Source organism: Cervus canadensis, chromosome 9 (assembly GCF_019320065.1).
Source record: "Cervus canadensis isolate Bull #8, Minnesota chromosome 9, ASM1932006v1, whole genome shotgun sequence".
Lineage (NCBI taxonomy): Eukaryota > Metazoa > Chordata > Mammalia > Artiodactyla > Cervidae > Cervus > Cervus canadensis.
Genome location: NC_057394.1, coordinates 66,468,661 through 66,493,849, shown reverse-complemented (window position 1 = coordinate 66,493,849; position 25,189 = coordinate 66,468,661). Strand labels below are relative to the sequence as shown.

Below are 25,189 nucleotides of genomic sequence, written 5' to 3'. Positions count from 1 at the left end.
AAGTAAATTCAACTACTGAAAATATGAGAAACATAAAGCATTCCATTCTGGAAATAGGGACCAGAAACTACTAGACTACAACTAAAAAACCCCTATTATCTAAATTTTCTCCTGGCAAGTTAGGAAAGATTTGTTAGCCCTTCCCTTAGCCATCAAAAAACAGCCTCACAGGTTTTACAACTGATACCAAAGAAAAATAGCTAATCATAAAAAACACAAACAAAAGTATTGCATGCTCAAGGAAATTAATATTGTTAAAATATCCATACTACTCAAAGCAATCTACAGATTAAAAAAATCCCTGTCAAAATTTCAAAGTATTTACACAGAGTAGAGCAACTGTATGTAGAACCACAAAAGACCCCAAACAGCCAAAGCAATCTTGAGAAAGAAGAACAAAGCTGGAGGCATCAAACTATACTGCAAAGCTACAGTAATCAAAACAGTTTGCTTTGGTATAAAAACATAATCAATGGAACAGAATAGAGAGCTCCAAAATAAACCCATGCATGTGATCAATTAATTGCCACAAGAGAGTCAATAATACAAAATATAAAGTAAGGAATGGGACAATCTCTTTAATAACTGTGCTGCTAAAACTGGAAAACCAGTTTCAAAAAACTGAAATTATACCACTATCTTACTCCACACACAAAAATAACACAAAATGGATTAAAGACTTGAACATAAGACCTGAAACCATGAAACTCTTGGAAGAAAACATGGATGGTAAATTCCCTGTCATTAGTCTTGGAGATGATATTTTGGAATTGACTCCCAAAAGGTAACAAAAGCAAACTAAACAAGTGGAACTATTTCAAACCAAAAAGCTTCTGCAAAGTAAACAAAGCAATCAACAAAAAGAAAAGGCCACCTACAGGATAAGATAAGATATTTGCAAATGATATATCTGATAAAGGGTTAATAGCCAAACATACAAAGAACTCATACAACTCAATATCAAACAAACAAAACAAAACAAAAAACTAGCTGATTAAAAAAGAGGCAGAGAACTGAATAGACATCTTTCCAAAGAAGACATACAAATGGCAACAATCACAAGAGAAGATGCTTAACAATGCTAATCATTCCCTGGAAGAGGGCATGGTAACCCACTCCAGTATTTGTGCCTGGAGAATATCATGGACAGAGGAGCCTGGAGGGCTACAGTCCATGGGGTCTCAAAGAGAAATGGCTAATGATCAGAGAAATGCAAATCAAAACCATAATGAGATATCGCCTCACACACTGTCTAATGGCTATTATCAAAAAGAGAACAAATAATAAGCATTGGTGAGGATGTAGAGAAAAGGTAACCCTTGTACACTACTAGTGGGAATCGAAATTGGTACAACCACTATAGAAAACAACTTGGAGACTCATCAAAAAATTAAAAACAGAAATACCATAAAATCCAGCAGCTTCACTTCTGTGTATTTATATGAATAAAATGAAAACACTAATTTGAAAAAATATTATGCACCCTTATGTTCACTGTAGCATTACTTACAATAGCCAAGACCTATTGTGCCCATCAATAGATGAATAGATAAAGATGCGGTATATAGGTATTCCAAATAGGGAAAGGAGTATGTCAAGGCTGTACATTGTCACCCTGCTTATTTAACATATATGCAGAGTACATCATGAGAAATACTGGGCTGGATGAAGCACAAGCTGGAATCAACATTGCTGGGAGAAGTATCAATAACCTCAGATATGCAGATGACACCATCCTTATGACAGAAAGCAAAGAAAGAACCTCTTGATGAAAGTGATAGAGGAGAGTGAAACACTTGGCTTAAAACTCAACATTCAGAAAACTAAGATCATGGCATCTGGTCCCATCACTTTATGGCAAACTGATGGGGAAACAGGAGAAACAGTGACAGACTTTATTTTGGGGGGCTGGAAAATCACTGCAGATGGTGACTGCAGCCATGAAATTAAAAGACACTTGTCCCTTGGAAGAAAAGTTATGACCAAACTAGACAGCATATTAAAAAGCAGAGACACGACTTTGCCAACAAAGGTAGGTCTAGTCAAAAAGATGGTTTTTCCAGTAGTGATGGATGGATGTGAGAGTTGGACTATAAAGAAAGCTGAGCACCGAAGAATTGACACTTTTGAACTGTGGATTTGGAGAAGACTCTTTTTTTTAAATACGGTATCATTTATTTGTGAAGCCTAAAAAATGATGTAAGTGAACTTATTTACAAAACAGAAATACACTCACAGACATGGAACACAAATTTATGATTACCAAAGGGGAAAGGAGGAGGAGGGATAAATAAGGACGCTGGGATTAGCAGATACATATTATTATATATAAAATTAAAAGCATGGACCTACTGTATAGCACAGGGAACATCTTGTAATAATCTATAAAGGAAAAGAATCTGGAAAGGATACACATGCGTAACATATGTATAACTGAATCACTATGCTATACACTTGAAATGAACACAACATTGTAAATAAACTATACAGCAATAAAAAAAACAGAAGAATCACTTGGAGAAGAATCACAAAGAAGAATCACATTGTTAAAAATAGGAATTCCTAGGCTCCAAAGCTACAGTGTTGTATTAATTTCTACTGTATGGCAAAGTGAATCAGCCATATGTATACATATATCCCCCCATTTTTGGATTTCCTTCCCTTTCAGGTCACCTCACAGCACTGAATAGACTTTCTGAGCTATAATGAGTGGATTCTCATTAGTTATCTATTTTATACATAGTATCAGTAGTGTATGGAGAATTCCCTGGTGACTCAGTCAGTAAAAAATCCACCTGCAATGCAGGAGACCTGGGTTTGGTCCCTGGGTCGGGAAGAATCCCTGGAGAAGGAAATGGCAACCCATTCCAGTATTCTTGCCTGGAGAAACCCCATGGATGGAAGACAGTCCACAAGATCGCAGTAGTCGGACACAACTTGACAACTAAACCACCGCCATCAGTAGTGTTCAGTTCAGTTGCTCAGTTGTGTCCGACTCTTTGGACCCCATGAACCGTAACACGCCAGGCCTCCCTGTCCATCACCAACTCCCGGAGTCTACCCAAACTCATGTCCACTGAGTCGGTGATGCCATCCAACCATCTCATTCTCTGTCATCCCCTTCTTCTCCTGCCCTCAATCTTCCCCAGCATCAGGGTCTTTTCAAATGAGTCAGCTCTTCGCATCAGGTGGCCAAAGTATTGAACTTTCAGCTTCAGCCTCAGTCCTTCCAATGAATATTCAGGACTGATTTCCTTTAGGATGGACTGGTTGAATCTCCTTGCAGTCTGAGGGACTCTCAAGAGTCTTCTCCAACACCACAGTTAGAAAACATCAATTCTTTGGCGCTCAGCTTTCTTTATAGTCCAACTCTCACATCCATACATGACTACTGGAAAAACCATAGCCTTGACTAGATGGACCTTTGTTGACAAAGTAATGTCTCTGCTTTTTAATATGCTATCTAGGTTGGTCATAACTTTCCTTCCAAGGATCAGCAGTGTACATATGTCAATTCTAATGCCTCCCCTTCCAAGTCAATTTTAGAAAGAGAGCTCTAGCCGTCAAGTAGAATTTCATATACAGCAAACAAAGAAGGTGGTTTCATGACATGATAAGAGTCTGGAATGCTTCCCTCCCCACCACCTACTTAGTTCATTTTGTCAATTTGGGTCACTGGAGAAGACTCTTGAGAGTCCCTTCGACTGCAAGGAGATCCAACCAGTCCATCCTAAAGGAAATCAGTCCTGAATATTCATTGGAAGGACTGATGCTAAAGCTGAACTCCAATACTTTGGCCACCTGATGTGAAGAGCTGGCTCATTGGAAAATATCCTGATGCTGAGAAAGATTGAAGGCAGGAGAAGGGGGCGACAGAGGATGAGATGGTTGGATGGCATCACTGACCTGATGGATGTGAGTTTGAGTAAACTCTGGGAGTTGGTGATGGACAGTGAATCCTGGCATGCTGTAGTCCATGGGGTTGCAAAGTGTCAGACACAACTGAGCAACTGAACTGAATGGAACTGATACAGGTATATGGGCTTCCCTGGTAGCTCAGCTGGTAAAAGAGTCCACCTGTAATACAGGAGACCCCAGTTCGATTCCTGGATGGGGAAGATCCCCTGGAGAAGGGACAGGCTACCCACTTCAGTATTCTTGGACTTCCCTGGTGGCTCAGATGGTAAAGAATCCACTTGCTAGAGAATCCCCTGGAGAGAGGAGTCTGGCGGGCCACAGTCCATGGGGTCACAGAGAGTCAGCCATGCCTGAACACTGAGCACAACACAGCACATGTAAGTGGACACACTCATACAATGGAATGCTATTTGGTGGCGGCGGAGTCACTGAGTCACGTCCAACTCTTGCAGCCCCATGGACTGATCCCCGCCAGGTTCTTCTCTCCATGGGATTCTCCAGGCAAGAATACTGGAGTGGGTTGCCATTTCCTTCTCCAGGGGATCTTCCCAACCCAGGAATCAATCCCGGATCTCCTATATTGCAGGCGGATTCTTTACCAACTGATCTATGAGGGAAGACGCATTCCCTATAAGGGGATATTATTTGGCCATAAAGAAAAAAGAAATCTTGCCATTTGTGACAAGAAGTATGGATCTAGAGAGTATTATGCTAAATGAAGTAGATCAGACAAAGAAAGTAAATCATATGATATGATTTCACTTATATATGAAATCTAAAAAACAAATGAACAAACGTAACAAAACAATCATAGATACAGAGAACAAACAGAAGGGACGGGGTGGGTAAAGAGAGAAACAGGTGAGGAAGATTAAGGGGTACAAACTTCTAGTTACAAAATACATGAGTTATGGGTATGAAATGTACAGTGTGGGGTACACAGTCAATAATTATGTAATATCTTTGTATGGAGACAAAAGGTAACTAGATTTACTGTGGTGATCATTTTGAGATGTACAGAAATACTGAATCACTACACTGCATACCAGAAACCACCTTCTTTGTTTGCTGTATATGAAATTCTACTTGACGGCTAGAGCTCTCTTTCTAAAATTGACTTGGAAGGGGAGGCATTAGAATTGACATATGTACACTGCTGATCCTTGGAAGGAAAGTTATGACCAACCTAGATAGCATATTAAAAAGCAGAGACATTACTTTGTCAACAAAGGTCCATCTAGTCAAGGCTATGGTTTTTCCAGTAGTCATGTATGGATGTGAGAGTTGGACTATAAAGAAAGCTGAGCGCCAAAGAATTGATGTTTTCTAACTGTGGTGTTGGAGAAGACTCTTGAGAGTCCCTCAGACTGCAAGGAGGGACTTGTAGGTCTTGTAGGTCAATTATATTTCAAAGACAAACAAACTCATAGAAAAAAGATCAAATTTGTAGTTACTAGAGGCAGGGGGTGGTTGAGGGGTAACTGGATGAAGGCAGTCAACAGGTATAAACTTTCAGTTATTAGATAAATAAGCACTAGGGATGTAACACACAATATGATAAATATAATTAATACTGCTGTATGTTATACATGAAAGTTGTTAAGAGAGTAAATCTGAAGAGTTCTCGGTACAAGGAAAAGAATTTTCTTCTGTTTCTTTTATTTTGTATCCAAATGAGATGATGGATGTTAATTAAACTTACTGAGGTCATCATTTTATGATGTATGAAAGTCAGATCACTATGCTGTATGTGTAAATTTAGCAGCATGTCAATCATATCTTAATAAAACTCAAAGAAAAAAATGTCTATAGCTTCTAATATTTTACTTACACAAGGAAGGAAAGATGGCATTGATTTTTAAAATGAAGAAACCAAGAAACAAATTGAGAGAAAAACTTAATGATTTTCAAGATATGCCCCCTCTGAGACAGGCAATTCGTAGTGTACGCAAAACTCTGCAGTCAAACTGTTGCACTCCATTTAATGTTAAACTTTAAACTGAGTTCTGAAAAATATCTCTGACGCAGAATTTTCTGCGCAACAGAAATAGTTTAAAATAAAAAAGACGTCCTACATACTTCAAATGTTGGAGGAAATACCAAAAACAAATTTAAGGAAACAGAGATTATCATTCTTTTTACTTATAAAAGTTCTAAGTAACTGAGTACCTATGTCTGGGAACTATTCTTGTGCTACAAATTACCCAGAAATAAAAACAATTTTATGCAAACTGGACAAAGAAAATCAGTTCTGAGCCAACACAGTTATGAATATGATGACAGAAAATACTTTGTTAATACCTGGGGGGGGGCGGGACATAAGCAAGAAGACAACAAAGACAAGGACAAAACCACAGGCAGCTTATGATATTAAATAGAATGCTAACCAAACAGAGCACAGTTACTGGATAAGCCAAACTTTAAAAAGTCTTCGAGCCTCAACCAGCTTCCACAGATGAGCATTTCAGTCAGTCCCAAGCCTCATCTAATTTTAAAGGAGAAAAGGAACAGCATGGAGTACAGACACTAGTTTTCATTCTCTTTCTTTCTCACTCCCTTTTTTTAAGGGGAGGGAGGGTAGCAGGTGCCTTTCAGATATCAAACTCAGGGTCTATCAGGAATATATACTGTAATGCACACAGGGCCATACAATAAAAATAAATTAAAATGGGCTAAATAAACAAGACCGCAGAGCTATGACAAATATTAAATCCTATCTAATGTCACATTCAAAGAAAGCATCTTAACAGCAGCCAGAGGGAAAAGACAGATTAACTATAAAGAAACGACGTTTGAATTGACAGAAAATTTCTTGCTAGCAACAATGAGAGTCAGGAAGTAGTAAAGTAACACCTTCAAACTACTAAGGGGAAGTAAAGGTCAACCTAAAACAGAAGATCCAGGTAAACCGCCTCACAAAAAACAAGAATAAAGGTATTTTAAGACAAGAAATAAAACAAAAAGCTTGTAAACTCATACCACACTAACTCTCACTAAAGGAATTATAAAAAGATGTATGGGGGCATGGAGACTCAAGAGGGAGGCGATATACATATAGTTATGACTGACTCACATTGTTCAGCAGAAATCAACACAACCTTGTAAAGCAATTATGCTCCAATTAAAAAAAAAAGATGTATCTGAAGAAAGAAGAAAATAAAAATGGAAGGGAGGTCTAGGCTGCAAGAAAGAATGGTGAGCAAGACAAAGAGTACACATGAGTAAATCTGAAAATAACACTGTCCAAATAAAACAACACTACTACTAATATCTAATTTGGAGAGTTAAAAAGAAAAGCAAGAAATAAGATAATAGACAACTTATTGAGAAATGGGTGTTTAAAAAAACAGTATTTTATAAATCTATGGCTGATTCATATCAATGTATGACAAAACCCACTGAAATGTTGTGAAGTAATTAGCCTCCAACTAATAAAAAAATTAAAAAAAAAAAAAATTAAAAAAAAAAAAAAACAGTATTTTAACTTCTAATTTCAAATTTGTTTGCCAAGATCTCGTAATAAAGTATTTCACATATGGCTTACATTAAAATAGGAAATCAGATTTTCTGATGGTTGATCACTTGCTGAATTTAAGATCATCATTAATTGTTGGATAGTATTCATAACAGTCCTAGAAAAAATATGAAGAAATGTTAAGAAATGAAGTAACAAAAAGAACAAGTGACATGTATCTATGTCGTAAGTTACACTTATCTTCAATCTCATTGTCTCTTGTTAATCTTTAAGTTCTCTGAAATAAGACTTTACAAATCCCTTAGTGTACTGTTGTTTATAAGGAATTAATATTTTAGTTAGATATCTAAGAATTGATATGATCATAATCAGTAAGTTTATCATTAAAAAACATATATGCTTATTTACTAATAAAACCATATATCAATAAAACAATTGATAAAAGTAATGACATTATTTTAAGGACAAAAGGGCATCAAAATGGCAATATTTTAAGCAAACATTATTACAATTAAATTTTAAAACTGGTCAAATAAAGACTAAGATATTTAATAACTCAAGAAGCAAGTGACCCTCTTTTACAGAGATCTTCAAGAAGAAGGCATACATGATTTTATTTTTTATTTTTTATTTTTTTGGCATACATGATTTTAGAAGTCATCATTACTAAAACATAAATGTAGGTCAATCTCTTATAATTTTGTGTGTATTTGGGGGTACATGGTAAATATTAATAACCCAATTTTGGAGTAGAAGTACATTGCTACTCTGTATGCACTGTTTAAAGATGCAAAAAGCTGTAGAATGTTTATGGCCGAAAGGTTCCTTAAATATTATTTAATAATCCATGTTTGGTTCTCAGTCAAGCCTCTCGAAACTGATAGCTACAATTCCTCGACTTTTAAATATAACGCTTCTATGACATATACATGTACTAATTGCTTAAGCCACAATGACTAAGTCATAAATGACCAACTGCTAAAACCAAAAGATCTTTCTTATTCGGTTTGATACTTGATTTTCTTGAGACATCTCACACTCAAACACTTGCTCTTTTCTGAAACTCCCTCCCTCCTTTGGCTTCTTTGGCTCCACTCTCTGGCCTCCCCGATCACACCTCTCATTCTTTTTAATCTAAGTTCTATCCAGTCCTTAAGTCCCAGCACTCTTAGGGTTCAGTCCTTAGTCACCATCCTTGCTATTATAACCCTCACTTCAGAAAACCTCATCTCTTTTTCTGGTTTTAACTCTCCCTGATGATTCCCAAATCTATTATGTAAGATCCTTATATCCTACTACTTATTACATTATCTTCTTCATATCCCATAAATTCCTTAAGAATAATATCCTAAATTTGAATTCATCAACTATTTATCAAATCTGTTCTTGCTCTTTCATTCCCATTACCTATCTTTTGGTTTAGATCTTCAGCATCTCTCAAGTGAATTACTGCAATGTGGGATTTTAACAGGGATTTTGACTCACTATGTCTATGGCAGCAGGATCAAGGCATACGTACTTTGGGGGAAAAAAAGCTCCTCAGGTTATCTAATTTGCATCCATGGTTAACAACCACTGTGACAGATTGGTAGGTCTCTCTATTTCTCACTACACCCTCCTCAGTCCCTCTCTTCACAAGTGACTATCATGTAAATTTTCAAAAACCAAGTCTGATTTTATCCTACCCCTGCTTAAACCATGTATAGCAACAGACTATATCCTGCACAAGCTGAAGTCCAAACTTCTGAGTGTGGAATAATAATAAGACCCTTCATGACCTACTACCCACCCTCCTCTTCTGCCATTTCACCTTCCCATTTCTTCCATCAGTACAAAGTTGCTTACAGTTCCCCTGACATATTGTGCTGTTTCATATGTCCATTCCTCTGCACATGCTATTGGTCTTCTGTGACACAAACTTACATGTTTCCAAATTCAGTTCAAACATCACTTCATAAAGTCCCTTCTGTACCAAGTCTAAGGCTATTACTGTATTCAAACAAGAATGCATTTTTATACGTGTATATAGTCATTTGAAAAAATTAATGATTAGTAACTATGTATCAAGTATTATCTTAGGTCCTAATTATTTAATTTAATGGTGAACAAAAAAGTCATGGTCCATTGCAGTATAAACTCAAAGGCTATTATGGGTATTGACAGAAACAAGTAAATACACAGATGAATTCATAATTATAAATTGTGATACACATTATGAAGGGATGAATGGGATGCTGTGAAAAATAATAATTTCATAGAGAAAGACATCTTCATTATATATTTATATATACATGTAACAGGTATATATCGAGTGCTCTTTGTGTGCCAGATGTGCTCCTAATTGCCAACAATATGATTATTAGACATAGGTCTGTCTGCCCTTAAGGAGTGTAACCTAGAATGAGAATGTGTTCCATTTTAGCAAATAAAAAAGAGAAAAGTGTTATCATTTGCTCTGTGTATATCCCAGAAGGACTAAAACCATTTTCAATGTCTTTTCCTCACAAATGATTAAACCTGAAGCACTATAAAGCACTGATTAAATAATTATAATGAAAATCAAAAGTAAGAAAAATCATACCTAACTGGAGTCTGTGGAAGAATCATATTCACCTCTTCATCGGGGTTACTTTTTCGTGGTGTTCTTTGCATTTCAAAACTAAATAGTGATAAGCAGAGTAATTCAGACTGAAAATTTACAACTTGGGCTTTATGAGTCAAAAAAGCAGTATAATATCTTCTGTTGCCTCATGACATCATACAAAGTGGTTAAGTAAATAACAGAAGGTAAAGGAAACAGATGATCCAAAAGCTGCTAACATAAATAAAATTTCATTTTTTCATCATCATTTTTAAATTAGGTTTCTTTCCACTAGGTTTACAGACAAACAGGTGTGCAATCATTAAGAATTTTTCTGAAAGTGAAAGTTAGATGCTTGTTTTCTCTAGAATGTTAGATGTTGATGATACTACTAGCCAAGTTGTTCAGTATTAAAAAACATCAAAGCTCAAGTTTTTCAATCATCATGCCTTCCAAAAACTTTACTTTGGCTTAAATAAAACTAGAAACATTTTACTTGTGTTTAATTTCCAAATTATATATACATATATATATCTTAGCTAAGATTAAATGATTTCATGCTTAACGACATAAAATTAATCATACAATCATTCAAAATTTTTGTACAAGCATATCCCATTTTACTGCACTTTTCTTTACTGTGATTTGCAGAATTTGTTTTTTAAAACGTTGAAGGCTTATAATCCTGCATTGTCAGAGGATAGTTACTATTTTTAGCAATAAGGTGTTCTTATATTAAGGTATGTACATCATTATTTTTTATATAATGCTCTTGCACATTTAACAGACTATAGTACAATGTAAGTGTAACTTTTACATGCAGTGGGAAACTAAAAATATTTGTGTGACTCGCTTTATTATGGTATTGCTTTATTGCAATGATGTGGAATGGAACCCATAATATCTCATAGGTTTGTCTATAGTTATCTTAACCATTCCTATTTTAGGATTCTATACAACAATTCAAGAGAATATACTTTGGTATTACTAAGTTTTTAAAAAATGAACCAGCATATCAACAAATAATAATATATCATGTGTAATACCTGTCTGTAGGATCAGCCTGAAGAGTTTTATCATGATCCAGAAATAATCTTGCATCTAGATCTTTGTTTTTAAGGTAAATTTCTTCATATTGTTTAGAGAGATTTTCCACCTCAAAAACCAAAAAATACTGATGATTATCCTTTTCACGCCATTATATCTCAGTATATATATCCCAGATTTAAACAATTTTTGTACAACATCACCTAATTCTACATTACAAAGACTTCACATGCAATATAAATAAAGGCATATATCTAAAAGTGAAGTATTTTAGTACAAAAATTGCACACGTTTTTCAACTCTAATTTTAAATCTTTTTTTATGGATATATCCCACATTTTATCTAGACAAGAATCACCAATGCTACAAAACAATACTGAGATGGAAATGTAGATAAAAATAGATATATGACCACTTAATTGCCAAGATCCTCCATTCTATACATCTTTCACTTTTAATCTTCTACCCCACTTTTCAATATAATATAATTTTTCAAACACTAACAAATCTTCTGTATCTTTCTAAATCCTTCGGTTTACTCACGCTTTCTTTAGTAACGTATCTTGGGCATATAACCTCAATTAATTAGCCTAATTAACATACCTGCACAATTTATTTCCAATCTCAGACACTTTTCCAAATGCTAGAATCAATAAATCTTTTATCAGTTCTGGGTTCATAATTTTCCAATCATAATATAAAAACCAATGCCTGATAATTATTTAACATGCCTTCTCCTGTGACTTTCTAACCTGAGAGCCCTAAAATTGCATTCTAAAAGGAGTAGTAGGAAGAAATTCATCTAAATGTAAACTTTGTGCTTGCCTGCATAAGTTTTTTAGGCAAAGCAGACATTTCTATTTATTTAATCATTGTTCTTGCCCTGTCTCAGTGAAGCACTAAATATCAACAGGTTATTGACTAGTAGCTGTTAGTGCTACATAATGTAAAGTTTATCTTGAATTTTCCAACCTTGTAATCCTTTCAAAGGGAAAAAAATTACAATGCCTAAGATTCTTTAGAGTTGTAAATACCATATTTTGTGATATATAAGTTGGTAACAGGACTCAGTAATACACCATCCGGCCCCTTCTTGCTTCTTTAGTACCATGTCTTACCAGTCCTTGCTCTGTATCCCAACTTTAAGGAGTTAGTTGGAGTTCACTGAACAGACGATACTATCACATATCATTGTGCCCTTGAATCTATAATTTCCAGCTCCTGGAAATGCCACTTCTCATAAATCTTACTCTGCTCAGAAATCACATGACCTCCAAAGGATTCTGTGCAAAATCTACCTGGCCCGATTTGAATTAGGTAGCCCTTCTCTGAGATGTCACCATGCCCTGTGTACACACCTGTTAAACTCCTGTAGACCCGTATTAGTAATGTCCTATGTGTGTCTCTTCCACTAGCACCACAAGGACAATGACTGAGTTAAATCTCTACACGGATGACATGCAGCACGATGCCTGGCACATGTTAAGCACTAAGTAACTGCTGAATAAATAAGTTAGTTAATTCAAGGACTAGCTCCCAACTCAGGTCACAGAATCAGCAATCTAGCTCTCTGATTTCATGTCTTCAGGTCTTGGTGACTGATGCTAGGTGTGTCTAAAACACTGCTTCACCATTGAGAACTTGCTCTTCATCATTTAAGCATCCTTTTCTCCACAAGTTACCACATAAAGTTCTCAGCTCTCTGTTCTCACTGAAGAGCAAGACATTTGAGGCAAAATGTGAAAAGAAATAGATGGATGGCATACCACTAAGTTAAAACATGTCTACAATATAATCACAGTCATTTCAACCAAAGCTATTTCCAATTAAGTAGCCAAAAGAGGAAATTCCCTGACAGTCCAGTGGCTAAGTCTGGGTGCTTTCACCACTGGGGCCCAGATCTGATCCCTGGTTGGGGAACTAAGATCCTGCAAGCCACATGGAACACCCAAGAAAAAAAATACTCAAAAGGATGTTCCAAAATTCAGTGATGCCAATAATGTTGATGGCATTAATCAAGGCTTCTATGCTTAAAGAAGCATAATAAAGCAAATCAGAATCAAATTAGATCGCAGAAATTTAGTTTAAATATTTAAGGCATTTAGAAGTTCAAAAGCCTGTATTTTGATTTTTGAAAAATTTCAGTACAAATCAATGTCTAGTGCAAATGTTAAAATGCTGTTTATATATACATTTGAGCATATATTAAAAAGGGTTTTTCTGTTACTATATAAAACTGATTCACCACAATTCTACTTAGATTCTTTCCTTGAGTGAAAAATATTTAATATATAGTAAAGTAACCCTACGAAATTTAGACAACTCTTCTTCCCTCCCCAAAGTCCCGAAACACGTTAACTTTTTATTACATTTTCTTTCAGATTACCTCTGGAAGTCCATTAGAAGCTACAATTCCAAGAGAATTCATAAAAGGTATAAAATTTTTGAAATAAACATTTTTCACCTGAAAAAGATAAAGTTACAACATGACCATTAAAATTTTTTAAAACTGGTTTTTTAACTTTTTGACTATTTTTGACTGGTTTTTTGACTGTCACTATTAATACTAGAATGAGTGAACTGACATTTTGATCAATAAGTTACATTCAACTCAGTGTGATCTTTATTTATAATTAATACAATTATTTATTTTAATTTATGAGGCAGCTTTCAGGTCCTAAAATGGAGGTGCAGGGGGTAGTTGTTAATGAAATGGGATTTACAAGAAGAAAATCCATCGAAACCAACTTCAAAATCCCATATTTAACAAGTGGTGAAAAGATCGAAGGCTCAAAAAAATTAAGCAACTTGACCAAAGTTACATAGCTAGGAAGTGACAGAGCTGGAATTGAAACCCAATCTGCCTAGCATCAAAGCCAAGGCTCTTTAACTTCTCTACACTGCCTCTAATTTCTCCCCAAAGAGTATTTTTGGGCCATTTCATATACATATCAAGCTTAATGTATATTGAGTTAATTATTTTAGCACAAATTTAGGAAAAGGACCTGCTTTTATAAGAAAATAATTTCACATACATATACCTAGCAATTTTCTTCAAAACTGAATGAAAATGCTTTGGGACTTACGCAGTTTCCTACAAAAAACTCCCTACATTTGACATGAATAATAAAGACCATATTTGGAAAACCTGGAATTGTATCTCTGACTATTCTATACTGACAAACTGTCACGGAATTGCAAGCAACTTACTTTTCTTCATATAACTTTCTTTTCCAACTTTGGAGTCTACATTTGTTAAGGTAGAAATAATTTAACATATGCCTATTAATAAGATCCTATCTTCTACTTCACAAATAAGCTGTAAGAATTAAGCTTCTAAAATACTTATTAAGAGTATTGTTTTCCAATTAATTCCCATTTAACTGGAATAATTATAAGATGGGTAGTTCTATTTAACTAATTAGTATGACTAACGAATAATGATATGACCATAAATATAACCAACAGTTATATAATCATAAATGCTATATGTAAATAATATTACATATTTTAATATAGAAAGTATCAAATTTTTAATATAAATTACCAAAGCTATTGATCACCTATACTTTATAAGTCACTGTTACATCATAAATTATGAAAGAATTATTTAAAATAAAAAGGAAAAACATGATTTATTCCTGATTTTTGGAAGGCAATTATATAAGTAGTTCTGAAATCCAGAGATTTAACCACCAGGAATTAGAAAGCTGCCTTTATTTATATTCTTTATCTTGAAGGACTAAGCAGCAGGCTGGAGTTAGAAAGAAAAGGTTTCAACTACATTTGTCACCTTATTAGTGAAGACAATATGCTATTCTAGAAAAGTAAATTATATGTGTAAAGTTGATACATCTACATGTCTATATCTATATACTTGATGAAATTAACTCATAGTGCCAAAATTCAGACTTGATAAATCACTCCAATACTTATTAAATGAGATTTTGATATCATACCCCCATTCCTCCCCAGAGTTAACAGAGAAATTTCAAAGATGCAACATTTCATACAGTGAATTGTGGATAATATAACAATCTATGAGAGAAAGAGCATGGCACAGTAAAAGAAGCACTGGTAGCAGATGTTCCAAAGCACAGACTTTGTTAGTAATCAGCTATCAGTCTCTAGAAGCTTGTCTACTCATTAGTAAAAGGAGGCCGAGTACATTAATTGTAAGATTCCTCCCAGTTCTAACATTCCAGATCTTATTAACAAGATAAGCAATTCCTGGGTGTTCAGTGTATCCTCCACCAGTCATTAACATCTGGTGTGATACTTAGAAACAGAGTAATTATACATGACTGAACAGAAATTTGGGCTTCCCTGGTGGCTAGCAATAAAGAATCTGCCTGCCAGTGCAGGAGACGCAGGTTCGATCCCTAAGTTGGGAAGATCCCCTGGAGAAGGGAATGGCAACCCACTCCAGTATTCTTGCCTGGAGAATCCCATGGATAGAGGAGCCTAGTGGGTTATAGTCCACGGGGTTGCAAAGAGTTGGATACAACTTAGCGACTAAACAACAAACAGAAATTTAATCTTGGTATCACTTATCACTAAAATCAAAACAATAGGGTTTTCTTAGTCGCTTACTTTAAACATTAGGAGTATCAATAACCACAGAAGAATCAAAGAACAAATATATTTGAAAACTACTGCCTTAATCATGTACGTTTCAGTGATTCCAGAATGAGGGAGCTATTCTCTTTAAAATCAAAGTAACTGAATATGAAAATTAAACTTTTTCTAAATATTTTGCTACTGCAAAAGAGTTGGCGCTAATTACAAAAAAGCAAGCTCATCATGAAAGAATTATATATTGTTAGGAAGAACTTACATCTAAATCTACTGTAACTATTTTAAAGAAATCATGAAGTTAAATTACCTCATCTATATTACATTCATGTTCTTTACAGAGAACTTCAATAATTCTTGTATCATTTTCTAGTTGTTTTGCTATCCGTGCACTCCTGTTCTGACCTCGCCTTGGTGTTCGAGGTGAACCATTAATAGGTATTACAGCTGTTTCTGTAAAAATGGTAAATCAGATATAAGAACAATTGCACATTCCACTGTATAACATAATGAAGTATTCTAATTATAACTTGGAAGGTTGGAAATAATCTTGGTAACATTCTGCTACTTTTACTTATTAGGCTTCACAAAAAAGCTAACAGCTTCATCTATTTACTATCTATTGTAAATTATATACTGGTAATAGTTTTTGCCATCCCTATTCTCTTCTGCCCCCAGCTGGTCCAAAAAGAAACCTAAAACTCTATAGACAAATACGAAAAAGGCAAGGGAAATAGCCAACTTATAAACTAATTTTAAGTGTATTCTACTCAGTTGGTAAGGGGGAAAAATGTTTCCTATCTTAAAAGAGTCTTAAGAATGTTAAGCATTATTTATGGATTCACTTTCGAGGTAAAGTATAAAAATAAGTTTTTAAAATTTTAACAAATACCATACAAATTATGATGATTTTTAAAAAATAAGCATAATAATAATAAATAAAAATAATAATGTGACACTAAATTGTGATTTTAGAAAAAAAATCCCCTGGATTATTTTGAGCATTTTCAACTCAAACTGAATGTGGATTGAGCTATTAAAGAGATTATAGATGACTAAGTATAAAAAATATTAATTGCCTCTAGACCCAACAAGAAACTGAAGAGGATAGAGGAACATGTTAGACTATACCATAGGATGCAATCAGTAAAAAATTAAACCATGAAAAAGTCAATAAAAAAGACCACCTGATTATTTAATAAATAAATTACAAGAAAAAAAAGAGAAAGATAGATGGAGGAGGAATATTTTAAGTCGTAAAGTCGTATCAATCAATCACAAAGTATAGATGCTATTTAGATTCTGATTTAGTCAACCTATAAACATTTTTAATTACTTTTATAAAACAATTGAAAACAGGGGCACCTACTAGATATTTGGTGGGATTAAGAAATCACTATACTAACTGGTTTTTAGGTGTGAGAATGGTATTGTCATTATGCTTTTTAAAAAGACTTTATCTTTCAGAGATATATTCTGAAATTTATAAGGATGAAATGGTATGCAAAAATGTGCTTCAAAATAATATTGCTGATAGAACTGGGCAGTAGATAGGACTATGAGTTGATCAAAAGTTATACTCTGAGGGCAGGTGATAAATACATGGGGGCTTATTATACAATTTAATTATGTTCATAGAAATTCTTTTTTTTTTGGAAATTCCTAATAAAAAGCTAATTAAAAATTTACCATAGATGTCAATTCAATACCTTATCCTGGTTTCTCCTTTAACATGGCACTTGGGAGAATTAAATGAATATCTGAATTATCCAAAAGCACAAAAGCTATCAACCTAAAGTTATACTCTTCATCAACTTATTACAGTTATAACATATTTTAAAAGTGAGGAAAAGGCATATAAGGAAAATTTTTAAAGATTCGGGAAGTTTTTGAATATATTATTTTGTATTTTTTTCGTTTTGCATGTGGTTTCTGCTAAATGACCAGCCTTTTCTGTAAAATCATGTTCAACACATTTTCAAAATTCTGCTCCAGACTTCATTTTACCATGAAGCTATTGCTCATGAAGATTAATTAGGCTTCAGTTTTTCAATAACTTTGACAATACTTTGAGACTTACATGTTTTGATCTGTCCTCTATTATTTTTAGTATTATTAATACTTTTATCATTTTAGGAGCAAGGAATCAGTTAAGCCTAACTTAAGTTCACATATTTCTGTAGTATAACAAGTGTTTTTTTAAATCCTACTCTATATGTCACCAAAAGAAGCAATTTCATTCTAAGAGGAGTATACTTATCTTTGCTTAATGCTATCTAATTATTTCAGTAATAGTTATTATTTAACTACAGTTTCCATCTCATTACCCTCTGAAGTGGATCAATTACAGTTCACATGCCAAAAAACAAAAATCAGTCACATAATCATTATAGCATCAATAAAAAATGTAGTTAACCTGTTCCTGTAGGCTGGGCCACCCTTTCCCATACAGTTTAATTCTTATCTGTTCCTTGCCTATCGATTTTCTCTTTACTGGGCATGCCCCTCCCTAAACTTAACCACAACCCTCAAACCCTAACTATCACTTCAACACTCAACCCAAATGCCACCACTTTGAAATGGTCTTCCTCAGCTGGGAAAACTTTCTCATCTCCTAAACTCCCATAGTATTTTCTGTATCTTGGCCCAGACCACTTTCAACCATATAGTCTAAAAACTTGCTTACTTTTCTAATCTCTTCTTCCATATCTTACGCTACTTAAGAGCAGAGGCTATGTCTGATTTCTTTTTTATTATTCCTTTGGCTCTACAACTGTGTTTGGGATCTAGGAGAAGTCAATAAACAACTCTGAATGATGAGGCAGGAGGGGAATAAATGAAAATACTCACTATATGGTTCTTTGAGCAATGCAGCAGGTGAGAGTTTGATAAAATAGTCAAGGACACACAGCATTAACTGAAACGAGATCACCAGATCATCTTCCATTTGTAATACTTGTCCTGAAAACAAAAATGGTCCATATTTTAAGGTAGAGATTGAGATATTAAGTCAGGAAAAATTGTGGACATGAGTGTGTCCACATACTCATGATTCAACAATCACTAGGAGCATGTTAAAAATCATTTTCTATATCCCTAGGTATGGTGCAAAAATTTGTTTATAATACACTTAGAAGTTGTTAAGAAATGCCACAGAGGTAAAGAATATCAAGGACCTCTAGTTAAAAATAGTGGAGTGAGGTCAGATCAAAGAATCTCTCTTCCAATTCCTAACAAAATGAAAAGAAAAATATATACTGGTTAAATGCTAATAACAATACCAAATTTGAGAGAGAATGACTCAGAGCATCCTTATCTTTTCCCCTCTTTTTACTTAGAGGGAATAGGTATCACTGACAAGAGAGGGGAAAATGGAGGAAGTAAACAGCTACAGCAACTCTAACAAACATAAAGACTCCAGTATAATATACTGAATTAGGGGACAATCTGAATCCTAACACACTCCTTTTATGGAAACAGGACAAGTGCCTGTTTTACAGGTCATTCTAACAAAAATCTCAGAACAATGACTCATATCATTCCAGATGAGGTCCCGACTTTCTCCCTCATCCTCTGACTAAAAGTAGGTATAATTTTTTTTAAAAGGCTGCTTTCATACAATAGCTCTTTGGGGAACACAACAAGTCACAGATAAAGTGCAAAGTGAGTGAAGGGAAATGCATTCACACTACATCAAAGAAAACAGAACAGCAGGTCAGAGAGGCCCAAACAAAGTCCTAGCAACAAGGTGGATGGAAAGAGGATGGGAAGCACAGTGGTTATGCAAACATATTAGATAAAATAAAAAAGAAAATAAAAAAATAGAATCACAATATAAGGAGTGGGAAAACTGGGTAGACAACCCCATGTTGAAGATAATCTATCAGAAGAAAATGTCCTGAGTCCTTGCACTGAGAACTCAAAAGAACATGAATTACATAAAAACAAAGAGTAGACAAGGTAAGGAAAAATTCAAGACCAAGTAACAATTACAAACATAGTTTAGCTCAAAACAGAAGGAAAGTTTGAAATAAAAGTAGTTAATACATAAGAAAAAGACCAAAGGTTAAAATAACATTAGAGAAGACAATACATAGGGAGCACAAAATCAATCTAAGGTAAGATAGTGGGTGTTCTCAAAACGTAACAGAATAATATCTTAAAATGTAGCATGCTAAGATTTCTCTGAAATGAAGAGCAGAATCTTCAGGACATGACTCATAAAACAGGCCAAACGTAGAAAACACAGCACCAAAAAGCTTTTTTGAAAAACTCCATGGTAAAATCTAGACAGCTAAGGATAGATCAAAATAAAGAACTCAGAAATGGAGAAGCTATGATATAGGAGTGACAAAAAGCTTAGAATTCATTTAAATACATAAATGAGATAAAACAAGTGTGATAACTAAAATTACAGAACAGAATATAAATATAATCTTGGATAATGTAATGATGATAAAAAAAAAATAAGCAAAGCTGAAAGTAGGAAACAGGAAGGTTTTATCAGAATGTCATTTCAGATGTATTTTGTGCATATACATAATTTTGATGATTATTTTAGGTGGGTTCTGAGTAATTTTTCTATTTTTCTTTGCATTTCACTGTATTTATTGAATTCTTTATCATGAGTATACATCATTTTTATAAAAACAGTAACATTATTTTTAAAAATAGGAAAGTAGGAAAGAATGAAAAAATACTAGAAAAAGAAGTGAAATGAGACATTTTCAAGGTTGCCTCCAGTACCAGAACTATGAATTTTCTAACAGTTAAAAAATCACAAGAATTGGAGGTAAGGAGGAGCAACATTGAACTGAATTAAAATTTTGAGCTTACTCAAAAGAAGGATCAATTATTATATTTAAAACATTAACATTTAACAATGACTTTACCTTTAGCTAATAAAAATGTGATCCAAGAAACTTTTAGCACCAACATAGAATTTATTTCAGTAGATATCCTAGTAAACAGAAAAAAATTAGTTTTCTAAATATATCTTTCCCCCCCATTTTTTACAATTACAGACTAGAGTTGACTGCATAATAGAATACAGTCCATTTTAAATGCACAATTTACACATGAATTCAATTTTGTCTCAATTTAGTTTGTGTTTTTCACCAAGTTATTTATATTTTCCCACAGAGTAGTATACCTTTTCTAAAGAAAACACTGAATACCTTCTATTGTAATCTAAAAATATGCACAGGAAGTAGTATAATATGACATACTTGGTTTCCAATTAACTCTTTTCTGTTTTCTAATTAAAACCAATTTTATGTAAACAGAAAATATAGAGGTTTGGGTGACTCTAGTTTACCAGTTTAACACTATGCCCTCATAAACTTTAAATCATTCACTTGTTGGAATTAACAAGTGGAATTAGATTAATAGAGTTAATTAATAAATATACAATTTCTCTGTATCAATTGTCTTCAGTATCATTATTTAAGTGGGGCAGAAAATCTCATATATTACTCATTATGTTTCTGAAAAAAAACTGTAGAGCTCTTACAATGGTATACTGCTGGAACATGTATCATACATTTAAAAAGACTATTTGGAAATTTTAACATAGACATTCATGTTTATTCTTACACAAAAATTATGCTTTAAGTCTTAGTTAATAAAATGTCTGTAATACACTCTCAATAAAGATTGGCATTTTTCTCAGAGTTGGTAAAAAATTGCTCTGAATCAACTTCTCCCTTTAGTTCCCAATTATAGTAAAAGGCAAGTATTTCATACCACTTTCTTTGTGAAAAGATAAATAATCTGCACAGGGCTTAAATCTATGACCTTAATTTATGAAGTAGTGTGAAATAAGCAATCAAACCAACCCTGAAATTATCAATGTGTTTGCGATTATTTCATATATTAAAAAACCCAAAAAGTGAAAAATAACATGCTCTGAGGTACTTACGAACTGCTGGGTTGTGTCAAATATATAAGCTCACACGTCCTGAAAGGAAGAAATAATTATGTTAACATCATGACTTTTTAAAAAGTTACTTTTAAAGTTTTTTCATAATTTAGATGTCAATTTTATAATGCTTTATTCATCCTATTTTAAGGATACTTTTTTTTAAGTGCAGAATTATAAAAACAAAGTTAAAGTAGATGTTTCCAATTTATGACATTTCATACATCCCTGTAATATCTAGTTACAAAACGACTGGACTCCATGTGTGCATATGTAACTTGGAATACATTCTGTAATTGAATCTTGATCTGGTTACAATCTCACACCAGGTCATAAAAGCTTATTTAATAAAGTCTTGCTGAAATAACACAACCGAAAAGTACTACTTAACTGAAACCTACTTATTTAGGGCAGCAACTTCTGGAATGGTGGGTAGAGTAAGGATCTTTACAGACCTGTTCCCTAAAATAATAACTATAATTGGTAAAAATTATTTCTGAAAAACCATTTAAAAGTCTCTGGAAATTTTTCTAAGGGCATACAACAAAAAAGGGAACATATCTTCAAGAAAATCTAACAAATCTTGATGAGAACAATGAGTCTGAGGAATTCAATGCGAAACTCATTTCTTACTCCTCTCCAGTTCAGCATAAGGAAGCTCTATGCCTGACAGGTGTAGCCAAGACACAGGGCTCCTCTCTCTCCAGCTCTCAGCCTGGAACTCTCTCTGGGGAGAGCAGGTTATCAGTGTTTCTCACCTCCCACAGGTCTATGTTGCAGAAGACCCAGCCCAGGCAAGAGGAGCTGAGCGGTCTGGGGCCCCTGTCCTCCACTTCGCACCCACTCACGGGGTAAAGTTCTATTCCAGGCACACAGCACGTCAAAATACTGATTTGTCTTGTCTCAGCTGGCTCACAGGACAGAGGTTCCAGCCAAGAAAGGCAATCTGGGAAGACTACGGCTATTGTCTCCTCTCACTGCCCTACTCTTAAAGCAGAGGTATCACTGCAAGAGAAGACAACACTGTCATCTGGCTCTCCCAACCAGTGGCAGAGAAGTGGCAGTAGGAGAGAAGCAGGTCTTAGGAACACAGAGCCTTGAGCTCTCCCGAGGGGAATTAACTTCACGCAGAATGGTGTGGGGGTGTTCAAGAATAACAGCACTGTTGAAGGCAATGCAGATTTTGGTAGAAGCAGATAAAAGAGAAAACCGACAGATCTCATGAGAGCAAAAAGCTAAATCCTAGATCACTGAGAGGAGAACCAGGGAAAGAAACAGCTAAGAATAACTCTCCTGACATCAAAGACTACTCCTGCAAAGGGAGCCAAATTTAATTGGATTAAACTGTGAAGCAATTTGTGACTCAGAGCATTGTCAAAAACAAAAAAGTAATCAGCAATAAATGAGAGGTAACAATTAAGTGTGATAGTAACAGAGGCAGTTAGCTTAACAACAGGGGGAAAGATGGTTAAAGCAAAAAACCACTCAGTGACTGCACCTGGCCAAGGCTACACTGAGGAGCAAATCAGAGGTAACACACTGTGAGAAAAGACTTCACTGAAATAGTACCTTCCATGTCATGGATATGCCTGTTCTGGACATATCATCTAATAAAAGTATGTGGCCTTTGTATCTGGTATCTTGCACTTAGCTTCATGTTTTCAAGGTTCATCCACACTGTAGCATGTATCAGTACTTTATTCCCTTTATGGCTGAATAATATTCTACCATATGGATATGTGTGTCAGTTGCTCAGTCGTGTCTGGCTCTTTGCAACACCAAGGACTGTAGCCTGCCAGGCTCCTCCAGGCAAGAGTACTGGAGTGGATTGCTGTTTCCTTCTCTAGGAGATCTTCCCAGCCTAAGGACTGAACCCAGGTCTCCTGCATTGCAGGCAGATTCTTTACCATCTGAGTCGCCAGGGAAGCCCCCTAACTATATGGATAGTTCACATTTTGTTTATCCTTTCATCAGCTGATGGATATTTGGGGTGTTTCCACTTTTTGGCTAATACAAACAACACAGCCATGAACAGTTTATGGATGAATGATACACGTCAAAATTTGATGTTTTTGGATATATGAGTTAAATAAAACACTAAAATTAATTTCACTTGTTTATACTTGTCATGCAGCTAACTATTTAAAATATATGGCTTGCATTTTTATATTTCTATGTGACAGCACTAATGTAGTTAGTAACAGCTTTAAAAGCTACTGTTTATTAAGCATTTAGTATGTGCTAGGAGGTGAGCTAACCAGTAATATTGTCTGACTTCATTCTTACAATTACTCTGCAAGGAGAGCATTAAGATTAGCTATATCTTACAGATTGAAATTGAGGTTTAAAGATGTTAAGTATCTTCCTCTAGCTTACAAAGTCGGTAAATGAAAAAATTAATATTCCTATCTAGATCTGTTTAACTTTTTAAAAGTTATCCTAATCACTACAGCACACTGCCATATACACACATATAAGTGAACCCAGAAATAAACAGGCTTTGGCAGGCCTGTTTATTTGTCCGTGTGTCCATGAGTCAGACACAACTGAGTGACTTTCACTTTTGGTATCACAGCTAATTTTCTCAACAGTTCTTAAGAAGAAGGTACACATAAGATAGAAAAAAAAATCCTGATTCACTTCAAGATCAATAAACATTAAATTATCTCATAAACTAGTCAATAAAAATTCCAAATCCCTTTAACAAAGGCCTGAGTGATCTTTTACAGGACAAATCAGACTCTGTCATTTGATAGCTTAAAATCAATGACTCCATCGCCTGCTGGGCAAAGTTCAAGCTCACTATCAATCTCATCCCCTCCTACCTTTTAGCCATTAGCAATATCCAAAGTACTTTCTGGTACTGCTTTGGCTTTGTACACATGCTGATCACTCTGCCTAGGATGCTCAGTCCCAGTCTCCACGTATTTTGCTTGGTGAGTTTCTAATTATTCTTTAAACTCTACTTAGACATTGCCTTCTTCTACAGTTTTTTCACCCCATAATTATTCTTATTACCTTAAAAATACACAGTATTGTTACCCACTACATAATTTCTGCTTCTTACAAACAACCCTCTACAATAGGACATCAAAAAATTACTGCAAATAATTATATTAAAATATATAATTTAATTATTTACTGTAAACTTCTTGATGATCACAGTATCATAAGATTTCACATTCCGAGCATCTAACATTTAGTCATTACCAATAGTCATTTCATTAATGCTTGTGTAGTTTCTAAATTTATATGCACGAGAACAGCTGATAGCCTAAAGTTTCTTAAAGGATATGCCACCAAAAAAACTTCTTTTAAACCACCATTAAGAATACAAGTCACAACTTGGCAGTAAGGTCACCACTCAGTTCAGTTCAATTCAGTCGCTCAGCCGTGTCCGACTCTTTGTGACCCCATGGACTGCAGCACGCCAGGTCTTGCTGTCCATCATCAACTCCTGGAGTTTACTCAAATTCATGTCCATTGAGATGGTGATGCCACCCAACCATCTCACCTCTGTCATCTCATTCTCCTCTTGCCTTCAATCTTTCCCAGCATCAGGGTCTTTTCACATGAGTCAACTCTTCGCATCAGGTGGCCAAAGTACTGGAGTTTCAGCTTCAGCATCAGTCCTTTCAATGAACACCCAGGACTGATCTCCTTTAGGATGGAC

General features: G+C 34.7%; 1 protein-coding gene across 2 annotated transcripts in view; it reads right to left on the bottom strand.

The window, feature by feature from the left end:
- RB1 (RB transcriptional corepressor 1) overlaps positions 1-25,189 on the bottom strand; it is a 116,384-nt gene that overhangs the window by 58,848 nt on the left and 32,347 nt on the right. For both annotated transcript variants that reach the window (XM_043478295.1, XM_043478296.1), the window contains 8 exons: positions 21,517-21,555; positions 20,489-20,556; positions 18,447-18,557; positions 15,907-16,049; positions 13,408-13,485; positions 11,021-11,130; positions 9,975-10,052; positions 7,463-7,550 (listed from right to left, as the gene is read on the bottom strand). In XM_043478295.1, coding sequence (XP_043334230.1) covers positions 7,463-7,550; positions 9,975-10,052; positions 11,021-11,130; positions 13,408-13,485; positions 15,907-16,049; positions 18,447-18,557; positions 20,489-20,556; positions 21,517-21,555 — 715 coding nt within the window. The remainder of the gene's footprint in view (positions 1-7,462; positions 7,551-9,974; positions 10,053-11,020; positions 11,131-13,407; positions 13,486-15,906; positions 16,050-18,446; positions 18,558-20,488; positions 20,557-21,516; positions 21,556-25,189) is intronic.